General features: G+C 41.5%; 1 protein-coding gene across 1 annotated transcript in view; it reads left to right on the top strand.

Moving 5' to 3' along the window:
- LOC132384961 (SH3 and cysteine-rich domain-containing protein 2-like) overlaps positions 1-13,174 on the top strand; it is a 227,264-nt gene that overhangs the window by 132,282 nt on the left and 81,808 nt on the right. Inside the window, exon 3 of the mRNA XM_059956653.1 lies at positions 1,481-1,578. Coding sequence (XP_059812636.1) covers positions 1,481-1,578 — 98 coding nt within the window. The remainder of the gene's footprint in view (positions 1-1,480; positions 1,579-13,174) is intronic.

Raw genomic sequence — 13,174 nt, forward strand, 5'->3', positions numbered from 1 at the left:
TGTGGGAATTATAAATAGAACTATAAAGGAATTATAAAGGTTTCTGCTCTCTGAGAGAAGAAATTTTTCCTTGCCCCTATCTTTTTTATATCCATCTTGGAGAGCATTCTGACTTGTTACATCACCATCTGGTATAGAGGCACCAGTGCGCAGGATCATAAAAAGCTGCAGAGGTCAGCTCCATCGGCACTAACCCCTGCACCATAGAGGATGTGACGCTTTATAAGGACTGGAGAGAATGGGGGCAGAAGTCAGAATAAAAAGTGGGAGGAGAGGAAGGAGCAAGCAGCATAAATCAGAATGGTAATGAAGTGTCCTTGACAAATGCTTACAAGAAGTTGTAAATTCAGCCAGCTCCATCGTGAGCACTAGCCTCCCCAAAATTGAGGACACCTTCAAAAGGCGATGCCTCAAGAAGGGAGCATTCATTATTAAGGACCACAATCACCTAGGTTATGCTAACGTCAAGGAGGTGGTACAGAAGTCGGAAGACCCACATTCAACGTTTCAAGAACAGCTTCTTCCCCTCTGCCATCAAATTTCTGAATGGACAATGAACACATGAACACTATCTCACTATTTTTGCTCACTTTTTTCACTAAATTTTTAATATATCTCATTGTAATTGATAGTTTATATTGCAACGTACTGCTGCCACAAAACAACAAATTTCATGACATATGTCAGTGATATTAAACCTGATTCTGATCCTGAGCAGTTTCACGGATAGGAAAGGTTTAGGATATAGGCTAAATACAGGCAAATGGATTTACTCAGAAAGGTATCTTGGTCAATGTGGATGAGTTGAGCCAAGGCGTCAATTTCCTTGCTGTATAAACGTATAGAATTTTAATCTAGAGAACTGACTCATTTCACAATGACATTAGTTAATCAGGAATGGTGAGGGGAAGGAAGACTTGTTATTAGTAATAGATAAAACTATTAGATTAATATTTTTAAAATCCTTCAGCTTCACAAATCTCCTTGCCTTATAGAGAATTTTTTTTCAGATCAATGACCTTATTAATCATGTATATTGAAAGGCCTAGATAGAATGGACATAGAGAGGCTGACCAGGGAGCACAGCCTTAGAATACAAGCATGTACCTTTAGAACAGAGATCAGGAGGAATTTATTTAGCCAGAGGGTGATAAATCTGTGGAACTCATTGCCATGAGCAGCTGTGGAGGCTAAATCAGTGGATATATTTAAAGCTGAGTTTAATATACTCTTGATCAGTAAGGGTGGCAAAGCTTATGGGGTAAAGGCAGAAGAATGGGGTTGTGAAGGTTAATAAATCAACCATGATTGAATGTCGGAGCAGTAACAATGGGCCAAAGGACCTGATTCTGCCCCTATATCTTATGGGGTGGTATAAAGCCATACTGCAGTAATTTTACTCTATGTTAAATGTTGATCCTACAGTTTGCTCTTTTCACACAGATGGAGTAGCATTTCTTTTGCTGTTTTCTGTTTCTAGGGTATTCAAAACGTGGATGGCGATGCAAACTCTGTAAAATCAATGCTCACCCACAATGTGGAGAGGATGCGTGCAGGCAACAGTGTGTGGGGAAATTGGTGAGTGCTGTCCAGAGTTGTTACATTTGCACTGATCGTCCATGTGAAAAGTGGTCTAGTTGTTGCATATTGGATGCTTGAAAGCTTCAAGATGTAAGCAAATACAAAATCAGCCTCTTTAAAATAAATCTGCATTGATTATTTTCCCCGTTGTACCAACATTTATAGTGGTATAGAAATTCAATGAAATTAACACATTTGTAAAGGAAATTGGGGAAAAACATCGCATGACTTCAAAGTTAAACTATTGGGACAAATTCTCAGGATCTAATTTATTTCTTGGAATTCATAGAATCTGTAAATACACAAAAGAGACCATTTGGTCCATCATATCTGTGCCAGCACTTGATCTATAGTAATGCCTTGCTATCTGTCTGAGTCTACGGCCAGGCATTTCTTATTTCAAACCTGACACATTTGGGATGAAAACATAGTTTCTACCAATTACTTTAAATCTGTGACCCCTTTGCTAAAGGAAATATGTCCTTCCTCATTTCTTCATTGAGGTCCCTCATCTTCATACTAGTCAATTAAATCTCCCCATGGCTTCTACTACTCTTAAAGATAAAAACACAGTAACAAATGATTAAGGAATCTATTCTGCTCTTGATCTTTCCATCACTACTAGTAGAGAATATTAATATCCATTCCCAGCTCAGTTAATTGTGCTGTACCAATCTGGGGATGAAATATAAATAAGGGATTTCATCAGTCCGAGTACTGACTATGTCTGATGCATGCAACCTTCTGCATGAGGAGCTAGCAAAGAAACAGGTACAGAAGGCTTTACATTTAGTTTGGCATATCTTGCCCATTGGTAATAAGGGGAGGATCAAGGGTCAACATTATTCTCCGTATACAGTTACATGTATTAGGAATTTGCTGCAGTGTGTTGGCACAGCATGCAACAAAAATGACAACATTCTAACAATTATACAGCATTGGAAATTATATAAAAATAAAGTTAGAAGTACAGATATGGAATAAAATGTGCAGAAATACATAAATATTAGGATATAGTTATAATATGAACAGCATTACAAAAGGTGGTTTAAGGTGTTTACTGTGCAGTGCAGTGACTGAGGTAATAGGTAGAGGGGGTGGGGGGCTAACTAGAATGGTTGATCAGATTAACTGCCTGGGGAAAAAACTTTTTAAATGGAGTAAAGTTTTTTTGTTTTAAAAGCTCTATAGAGCTTTTAAGAAGGAAAACTGTCTTTTGGAAAAGACGGTTTGCTGAGTGAGTAGAGTCCATAATGATTTTGTCATCTTTGTCTTTGTCTTGTAGTGATGGTATTCATTCCACAGCTAATAACCTATTCTGCTGCCCTGATAGTTTGCTGCAATTTTTTTATATTATGAGAGGATGTTTCATGAAACCAAACAGTAATATGAGGATACTCTCTAATATGGTAGCGTAGAATTGCACAGCAAGGGTTACAGAGAGCCTATTCTATCTCTTGCAGAACAATTGGAGCCTGTTGGTATCTATTTTAATATGTGCATGTTGCTTTTCTCCTTGCAGTCATACTCAGTTAGGTGGATAAAGCATGCCATCTCCAATGCTTAATAATCCCTTTACATTTTTCCTTCATCCTCGTCACCCATATCTGCTGCACATTTGAATGATCAAGCAGGACATTTGCTAGGTCTTCTTTCATCGGAGATTTAAATGACGGATGTGAAGGATAAATGCAAGCAGTTATAAATTGATGTAAGTAACACACAGAAAATGCTGGAGGAACTCAGCAGCCCAGAAAGCAGAGAAAGTGCAGTTGCTGTTTTAGGTCGAGACCCTTTGGCAGAGCAGCCCTCAGCCCGAAATGTTGACTGTACTTTTTTCCATAGATGCTGCCTGGCCAACTGAGCTCCTCCAGCATTTTGTGTGTGTTGGTTTGATTACTAGCATCTGCAGATTTTCTCTTGTTTGTGTATAAATTGACATGCTTGTTTAAGGCAACACAATAGATGTGTCCAGTCAAGAGGAGGGGAAATAGAAACACAATTGATCAGGACTCTGGACTGGGAGAGAAAAGTTTGACCACAATATACTGTTGGCTCCAGCAGGCTTTGTGTAACTTTAAGTAGGAAGTATCAGAAAATCATGCAAGAAGTGTGTCCAATGTATAGTCCTAATTTTTTACACTGCATTTGGATATTTTTATAAAATTTTGTGCAAACGTGTCAATGATGTATCATTTGTACTTCTGTGTTCAATGCAGTTTCAATCACTTTATGACTATATATGTGAGTGTGTGTGTGTAAATGCAGTCAACATTCAGTGCAAATGCCTCACAATTTTTAAAAAATAATTTAATTGATTCTCTCAAAATTCAGAGTTTATTACTGTCTTGTGAAAGGCATGTGGATGGGCAATATGTTATTGCAAATATTTCTCACTAGAATCTAAGCCCGAAACTTCAGTTCTTTATTCTTTTCTATAGATGTTGCCTGACCTCCTGAATTCCTTCAGCATTTTGTGTGTATTACTTCTGGATGGGACATATTTTAAGTGCTTAACTTATAGTTCATCTCAGTGTGTGCAAATAATTTACAGACATGGCCATATGTGCGATAGAAAGCACTTAATGGGGTGGGGGGGGGGGGCTGTATAGTTTGGTAGTGCTTTCAATTGTTCCCTGAGCATATTGAAGAATTTAAGAACAGTGTTTTTTTCTTAATTATTTATACATTCACTCATTAAATTCACATGGCCAATGTTTAGATACATGTGAAATAACTTCTAACACAGTGGCTAAGCATTCAAAGTTGCAAACAGAATGTGTTAAAAACACAAATGTTTAAACACTCATTTCTAAGCTGAGTATATGAGTGGAACCATGTTAAGTAGAACAAGTTTAGCTTCAAGCCTCTTCAGCACAAGTGAACTCTTTCCCTTGCCTTTCACAGACAGTTCAAAGCACATTCACTTGTTCATGATAAGAAGTGTAACCTAAAGCCAAAAATAAGTATCTCAAGTCAAATTATCAAATATTTGAATAGCTGTAAATGATTTTTTTGCTACAAATCTAATGTATAGGCAATTTAGATAATAGAACCATAGAATACTACAGCACAGTACTTCAGCCCTCCATGTTGTGCCGACCCATATAATCCTTAAAAAAGAGTACTAAACCCACACTACCCCATAACCTTCCATTTTTCTTTCATCCATGTGTCTGTCCAAGAGGCTCTTAAATACCCCTAATGTTTTAGCCTCCACCACCATCCCTGGCAAGTCATTCCAGGCACTCCCAACCCTCTGTGTAAAAAAAAAACAAACAAACTTATCCCTGATGTCTCCCCTAAACTTCCCTCCCTTAATTTTGTACATATGCCCTCTGGTGTTTGCTATTGGTGCCCTGGAAAACAGGTACTGACTATCCACCCTATCTATGCCTCTCATAATCTTGTAGACCCCTATCAAGTCCCCTCTCATTCTTCTACGCTCCAAAAAGTCCCAGCTTTGCTTACCTTGCCTCAAAACTTGTTCTCCAAACCAGGCAACATCCTGGTAAATCTCCTCTGCACCCTCTCCATAGCTTCCACATCCTTCCTATTTTGAGGTGACCAGAATTGAACACAATACTCTGTGCAGTCTCACCAGAGATTTGTAGAGTTGCAACATGACCTCTCTACTCTTGAACTCAATCCCCTTGTTAATTAAGCCTAGCATCCAACAGACCTTCTTAACTACCCTATCAACCTGTGCAGCAACCTTGAGGGATATTTGGATTTGAACCCCAAGGTCCCTTTGTTCCTCCACACTTTTAAGTAATTGACCATTAATCCTGTATTCAGTCTTCTGGTTTGTCCTTCCAAAATGCATCACCTCACACTTGTCTGGATTGAACGCCATCTGCCATTTTTCTGACCACCTACAGCTCCATCCACAACTCCTCCAATCTTCGTGTCATCCGCAAACTTACTCACCCATCCTTCCACCTCTACATCCTCTACATTTATAAAAAATCACAAATAGCAGGGGTCCCAGGACAGATCCCTGCAGCACTCCACTAGTCACTGACCTCCAGGCAGAATACTTTCCTTCCACAACTACCCTCTGCTTTCTTCCTTTAAGCCAATTTTTTTTATCCAAACAGCCAAGGTTTCACTTATCCCATGTGTCATGACATTCTGGATGAGTCTCTCACGAGGGACCTGGTCAAATGCTTTGCTAAAGTCCATGTAGACCACATCCACTGCCCTACCCTCATCAATTTCTTTTGTTACCTCTTCAAAAAACTCAATCAGGCTCATGAGGCACGATCTTCCCTTCACAAAGCCATGTTGACTATCCATGAGTAGACTGTACTTCTCCAAATGCTCGTAGATCCTATCCTTAAGAATCCTTTCCAGCAGTTTGCAGACCACCGACGTAAGACTCACTGGTCTATAGTTCCCAGGTTTCTCCCTATTACCTTTTTTTGAACAAGGGAATTGCATTTGCCGTTCTCCAGTCCTCCAGCACTTCCCCTGTAGCCAAAGAGGATTTAAAGATCATGGTTAATGCTCCTGCGATCTCTTCTCTCAATTCCCACAACAACCTGGGGTGCATCATATCCAGCCCTGGGGATTTATCAATTTTGATGTTTTTAAGAAGATCCAGCACTTCTTCTTCCATAATCTCCACACTGTCCAGCACACAGGCCTGCTCTATTTCGACCTCACCCTGATCAAGATCCTTTTCACTTGTGAATACTGAAGCAAAGTATTCACTTAGGACCTCCCCAACCTCCTCCACCTCCAGGCACATGTTGCCCTCTTTATCCTTTAGCGGTCCCACCTTCATTCTCGTCATCCTCCTATTCTTCACATATGCATAGAACACCTTGGGGTTCTCCATAATCCTACATGCCAAAGCCTTCTCATGCCCCCTTCGAGCTCTCCTAAGTCCTTTCTTTAGCTCCTTCCTGGTTACCCTATATTTCTCATGAGCCCTTCCTACTTCTTATATCTAACATATGCTTCCTTTTTCCTCTTGACGAGCTGCCTCACATGTTTCGTCAGCCACGGTTCCCTTTTCCTACCATTTTTTCCTTGCCTCAGTGGGACAAACCTATCCTGAACCCAACTCAAGTGGTCCCTACACTTCTCCCACATTACTTCTGTGCTTTCCCCTTTGAACATCTGTTTCCAATTTACTCTCGCTAGTTCCTGCCTCATCCCTTCAAAGTTAGCCCTTCCCCAGTTAAGCACTTTACCATTTTGTCTAATTTTATCCCTTTCCATAGCTATGCTGAAGCTAAGGGAGTTGTGGTCACTCTGACCAAAATGCTCCCCCACCAAGAGGTCTGTCACCTGGCCAGGTTCATTACCCAGAACTAGATCCAGTATAGCCTCTCCTCTCATTGGCCGGTCCACATACTGTGTCAGGAATCCTTCTTGAACACACCTGACAAATTCAGCCCCATCCATCCCCCTTGCAGTCAGGTGCCAGTCAATATGAGGGAAGTTGGAATCACCCATAACTACACCCATAATGTTACTGGTTTAATGGAATTATTTATAATCCCAGGCAGAGCTGTTGTCATCACTGTTTAGTGTTATAGAAATACAGCATGGAAGCAGACCCTGTGGCACACAGAGTATATAATGATCATCAACCTCCCATTTACATGATATCGACATTTATCTTCTCCCCACATTTTCATCAACTCACCTAGACACTCAAGACAACTTACAGCAGCCACTTAAAATAAATTAAATAAATAAACCTACCAATTAATACATCTCTGGGACATAGAAGGAAACTGGAACACCCAAACAAAACCAGCAGAACCCACATCGTCACAGGAAGAATGTGCAAACTCCACACATGTCGCACCAGAAGTCCAGATTGAACCTGAGTCTCTGGCGCTGTGAAGCCGTAGCTTCACTGACTGAGCCAGTGATCAGTCCCATCAGTAGGATAGAGCACTGAGCACATGAAACAAATGGTTCTTCGTGGGGGAGAGGTGACAGGCAATGATGACGAATGCAAGCTTTGTCAGTGTTTTGGACACACAGCCACAAGTCCGTTTAAAAAGTCAGTTGCAGATGATACTAAGGTAGGTGGCGTTGTGGTTAATGAAGTAGGTTTTCAAAGTTTGCAGAGAGATTTAGGCCAGTTAGAAGAGTGAGCTGAACGATGGCAGATGGAGTTTAATGCTGATAAATATGAGGTGCTACATTTTGGTAGGAATAATCCAAATAGGACATATATCGTAAATGGCAGGGCATTGAAGAATGCAGTAGAACAGAGTGATCTAGGAATAATGATGCATAGTTCTCTGAAGGTGGAATCTCATGTGGATAGGGTGGTGAAGAAAGCTTTTGGTATGCTTGCCTTTATAAATCAGAGCATTGAGTATAGGAGTTGGGATGTAATGTTAAAATTGTACAAGGCATTGGTAAGGCTGAATTTGGAGTATTGTGTACAGTTCTGGTTACCGAATTATAGAAAAGATGTCAACAAAATAGAGAAGGTACAGAGGAGATTTACTAGAATGTTACATGGGATTCAGCACCCAGGTTACAGAGAAAGGTTGAACAAGTTAGGTCTTTATTCTTTGGAGTGTAGAAGGTTGAGGGGGGACTTGATAGAGGTATTTAAAATTATGAGGGGGATAGATAGAGTTGATGTGGATAGGCTTTTTCTATTGAGAGTAGGGGAGATTCAAACAGGAGGACATGAGTTGAGAGTTAGGGGGCAAAAGTTTAAGGGTAACATGAGGGGGAATTTCTTTATTCAGAGAGTGGTAGCTGTGTGGAACGAGCTTCCAGTAGAAGTGGTAGAGGCAGGTTCGGTATTGTCACTTAAAGCAAAATTGGATAGGTATATGGACAGGAAAGGAATGGAGGGTTATGGGCTGAGTGCGAGTCAGTGGGATTGGGTGAAGGTAAGCATTTGGCACGGACCAGAAGGGCCAAGATGGCCTGTTTCTGTACTGTAATTGTTATATGGTTAAAAAGCACTTTATGGAACAGGAGGTTTGATGGTTTGGGAGGTGGTGCACTCTTTTGGTCATTTTACTGGGCGTCTATGTATTTCCAACAATCGAACCCACATCCACCACTTCCACTGACAGTTTGTTTCACAGTCGTATCTCTCTCTGAGAGATGAAGTTCCCTCTCAGCTTCCCCTCAAATATTTTGCCATTCACCCCTAACCTATAATCTCTAGTTCTAGTCTCACCCAACCTCAGTGTGAAAAGACTGCTTGCTTTAACCTTATCTATAGCCCTCAAAAATTTTTTTATACCTGATGGACATCCTGACCCACTGCAGCTGGCTGAATGTTACAAGGTGCTGGGGATGTTGGTCTGGGGGTCTGTACACTGGGCAAAAGTCTCATAAAAGATTGAAAAGCTTCATAAGGATGTTAATTCAACTTTCGGTGCAGTATTAGATTTACCACCACTAAGCACTTCTTTCCTCCTTTTCTCCGTCATTCCCCCCACTATCTGAAGGGATTGCTCTCTCTGTGACTTCCTTGTCCACATGTCCCTCTCCACTGATCTCCCTCCTGGCACTTATCCCTGCAAGTGGGACAAATTCCATGCCTGCCCCTACACCATCTCCCTCACCACCAAGTGAGGCAACACTTCATCTGTCAGGGTCATCTACTGGTTCGGTGTTCCCATTGTGGCCTCCTTTACATCAGTGAGACCTGATGCAGACTTTGCCTAGTACTTTCACTCTGTCTGCAATAAAAGGCAACATCTCCCAGTGGCCATCCATTTCAATTCGACTTCCCATGCTGACATGACTGTCAATGGTTGCCACTTCTACTGCATTGATAAGGCTGAACTCAGGTTGAAGGAGTAACACCTCGTATTCCATATAGGTAACCTCCAACCTGATTGAATGAACATTGATTTATCTAAATGCCCATAACATTTTCCCCCTCCTTCCTTTTTCCATTCCCCATTGTGGTTCCCCTCTTACCTGTTCTCTTCTCCTCGCCTGTCCATCAGCTCCCTCCTCCCTCTTCCTCCCATTTCTTCCATGTCCGCTGTCCTCTGTCCTCTGTTCCTTCTTCGTCAGTCCTTTACCTCTTCCACTTCTTACTTTCACTTCCCCACTCACCCATCTACCCCCTCACTTGGTCTCACTTATCATCTGCCTGCTTGTATTCCTTACCCTCCCTCCACCTTTATATTCTAGCTTTTGCCCCCTTCCTTTCCAGTCCCGATGAATGGCCACGGCCTGAAATGCTGAGTGTTTGTTCCCCTCTGTAGGTGCTGCCTGAACTGCTGAGTTCCTCCAATGTTTTATGTGTGTTCCTCAAGATTTATGGCATCTCTTGTGTTTGAGGTATTAGAATTAATCACTATTCTTTCCTGATAATGAAACTTAAGGTTTATGATGTGTGGTTAATTTGCATTTTAACCCCCCCCCCCCCCATCCAGTTGGTATTTAATGGCTCAGAGTTTCCTGGGAGCAGCAATCTATGCAAATACACCACTGCTGCATTCAACAGATCCCTGGCAAGTGCTTCCTGAACCAATGAAGATCCAAGCTGATCGAATGTAGGCCCTTCCAAGGATAAATCCCGGTGAAATGTATTGACAGCAGTGAATTGTGAGCCTCATTCTAAAGTAATTTTCAAAGCAGTCAAACAATTCAAAGTAGAGAACAAAGTGCTATAAGCTCCATCGTTCTATCATTCGTTAAATTCAAGGATGTTCAACAGCTACTTATGAGGCTGAAATACAGAAGAATGAGACCCCCTCTACCCAGCATCTTGTTGGCAAATGTGCAGTTGCTGGAGAACAAAATTGAGGACCTGAGGGCAAGATTGCTGTATTGAAGGGAAATGAGAGATTGTCCTGTTCTAAGTTTTACCAAGACATGGCTTATGCCCAGCATGCCATTTACAATGATCAGACCCAAAGACTTCTCAGTTCCCAGGATGGAGTGAACTGCTGAATTGGAAAAGGCAAAAGGTGGAGGTGTGTATTTCATTATTTACTCTTGATGGTGCTCTGATGTGGTGGTTTTGTCAAACTTGTGTTTCCACGACTTTGAACACCTAACAGTCAAATGCTGTCCATTCTATATATTTTGGGAGTTTGCATCAGTGATCCTCACCAGAGTTTACATACCACCAGTGACTGACTATAATCAAGCACTTGAGTTACTGCTTGATGCTGTCTCTGAACAAGAATTAGTCCATTCCGATGCATTTCAAATCATGGTTGGTGACTTCAACCAGATTTGTTTGAAGCAAACCCTGTTCAATTGCCATCAGTATATAACCTGTAGCACCAGAGGTCCAATTACAGTAGACCACTGCTATACTACAGTTGCATGCCCAGTCTATATTTTGGGAAAATAGATCACCTGGCTGTCTTTCCTCTACCCACATACATTAAAGGCAGAAAAGTAAAGCTCCAGAGATTAGGACAACAAAGAGGTGGTCATGGGAGGCAATGGAGCAGCCACAGCATTGCTTCAAGTTGATGGGCTGGGATGTGTTGAAGGGCTCATCTATGGATCTGAATTAATATACAATGGTTGTCACGGACTTTATAAAAACAGATGTAGACAAATGAGTCCCCTCAAAATCATTCAGAGTCTTCTCCAACCAGAAAATCCCTGGATGAATTATCAGATCCTCAATCTGTTGAGGGCCAGATCAGAGGCATTTAATTCTGATGACCAAAAAAGTTTCAGGTGTGATCTCTGGAAAGCCATCTCGTGGGCAAAGTAACAATTCTGGACTAAACTTGAATCAATGAAGGATGTTCGACAGTTATGGCAGGGCTTGAATGCTATCACCTCTTATAAAGTCAAATCAAGTGACATAGGCGACAACAGGGCTTCACCTCCAGATAAGCCCAATGCCTTCTATGCTCACTTTGACCATCACAAACTCCAACAGCCCCCAATCATCCTATGATTTCAGTCTCTGAGGTCGACGTGTGAGCATCCTTCAAGAGGTGAACATACAAAAAGCATCCAGCCCAAACAGGGTACCTGGCCAAGTATGAAAGACCAGTGCTGATCAATTGGCTGGAGTGTTCACTGAGATCTTTAACCACTTGCTTTGGCAGTCTAAGGTATCCACCAGCTTCAAGCAAGCATCTCTTATACCAGTGCCTAAGAAGAGCTTGGTAACCTGCCTTAATGACTACTTTATCATTCAGTAGCCACGCATCCACTGTGATGAAGTGCATTGAGAGGTTGATGATGAAACCTATCAAATGCTGCCTGAGACGCAACTTGGATCTGCGCCAATTTGCTGACCAGTGCAACAGGTCCACAGCAGATGCCATCTCATTGGCTCTTCACTCAACCCTGGAACATCTGGACAGCAAGATGCTCTTTATCGACTACAGCACAGCATTCAATGCTATTATCCCTTCAAAGCTAATCAATAAGCTTCAAGACCTTGTCCTCAATGCCTCCTTATGCAATTGGATTCTCGATTTCCTTACTTGCAAACCCCAGTCAGTTTGGATTGGCAACAACTAATTCTCCAAAATCTTCATCAGCACAGATGCACCACAAGGCTGTGTGCTTAGCTCTCTGCTCTACTCACTTATGACTGTGTGGCTAACCACAATTCCAGTGCCATATTCAAGTTTGCTGATGATACCACTGTCATAGGCCAAATCAATGGTGGTGACAAATCAGCATATAGGAGGAAGATTGAAAATCTGGCTGAGTGGTGCCATAACAACAATCACTTACTCAATGTCAGCAAGACCAAGGAGCTGATTATTGACTTCAGGAGGAGGAAATCCAGAGGTCTAAGGACCAGTCCTCATTGAGGGATCAGAGGTGGAGAGGGTCAGCAACTCTAAATTTATTATTTTGGAGGACTGGTCCTGGGTCCAGTGCATAAGTGCAATTATGAAGAAGACCTGGCAGCGTTGCTACTTAGAAGTTTGTGAACATTCAGCATGACATCTAAAACTTTGACAAACTTCTATAGATGTGTGGTCGAGAGTATATTGACTGGCTGCATCACAGCCTGATATGGAAACACCATTGCCCTTGAATGGAAAATCCTACAAAAAGCAGTGGATATTGCCCAGTCTGTAGTGGGTACAGCTCTCCCCACCACTGAGCTCATCTACATGAAATACTGTCACAGAAAAGCAGCATCCATCATCAGGGACCCCCACCACTGAGGATATGCTCTCTTCTCACTACTGCCATCAGGAAGAAGGTACTGGAGCTTCAGGACTGACACCACTATATTCAGGAACAGTTATTACCCCCTTAGCCATCAGGCTCTTGAACCAAAGGGGTTAACTTCTCTAAGTTTCACTTGCCCCATCACGGAAATGCTGCCACAAACTTGACTCACTTCAAGGACCTTCATCTCATGTTCTCAATATTTATTGCTTATTCTTTTATTTATTATTATTTCTTTCTTTTTGTATTTGCACAGTTTGTTGTCTTTTGCACTCTGGTTGAATGCCCAGTTGGTGTGGTCTTTCATTGATTCTATTATGGTTATTATTATGGATTTATTGAGTGTGCCCACAAGAAAATGAATCTCAGGATTGTATACGGTGACATATATGTACTTTGATATAAATTTACTTTGAACTTTAGACTTTTAGAAGTTGTATGCTTTATTCAAATATTTGTGTTACTA

The sequence above is a fragment of the Hypanus sabinus genome, chromosome X1, assembly GCF_030144855.1.
Source record: "Hypanus sabinus isolate sHypSab1 chromosome X1, sHypSab1.hap1, whole genome shotgun sequence".
NCBI classification, from domain to species: domain Eukaryota; kingdom Metazoa; phylum Chordata; class Chondrichthyes; order Myliobatiformes; family Dasyatidae; genus Hypanus; species Hypanus sabinus.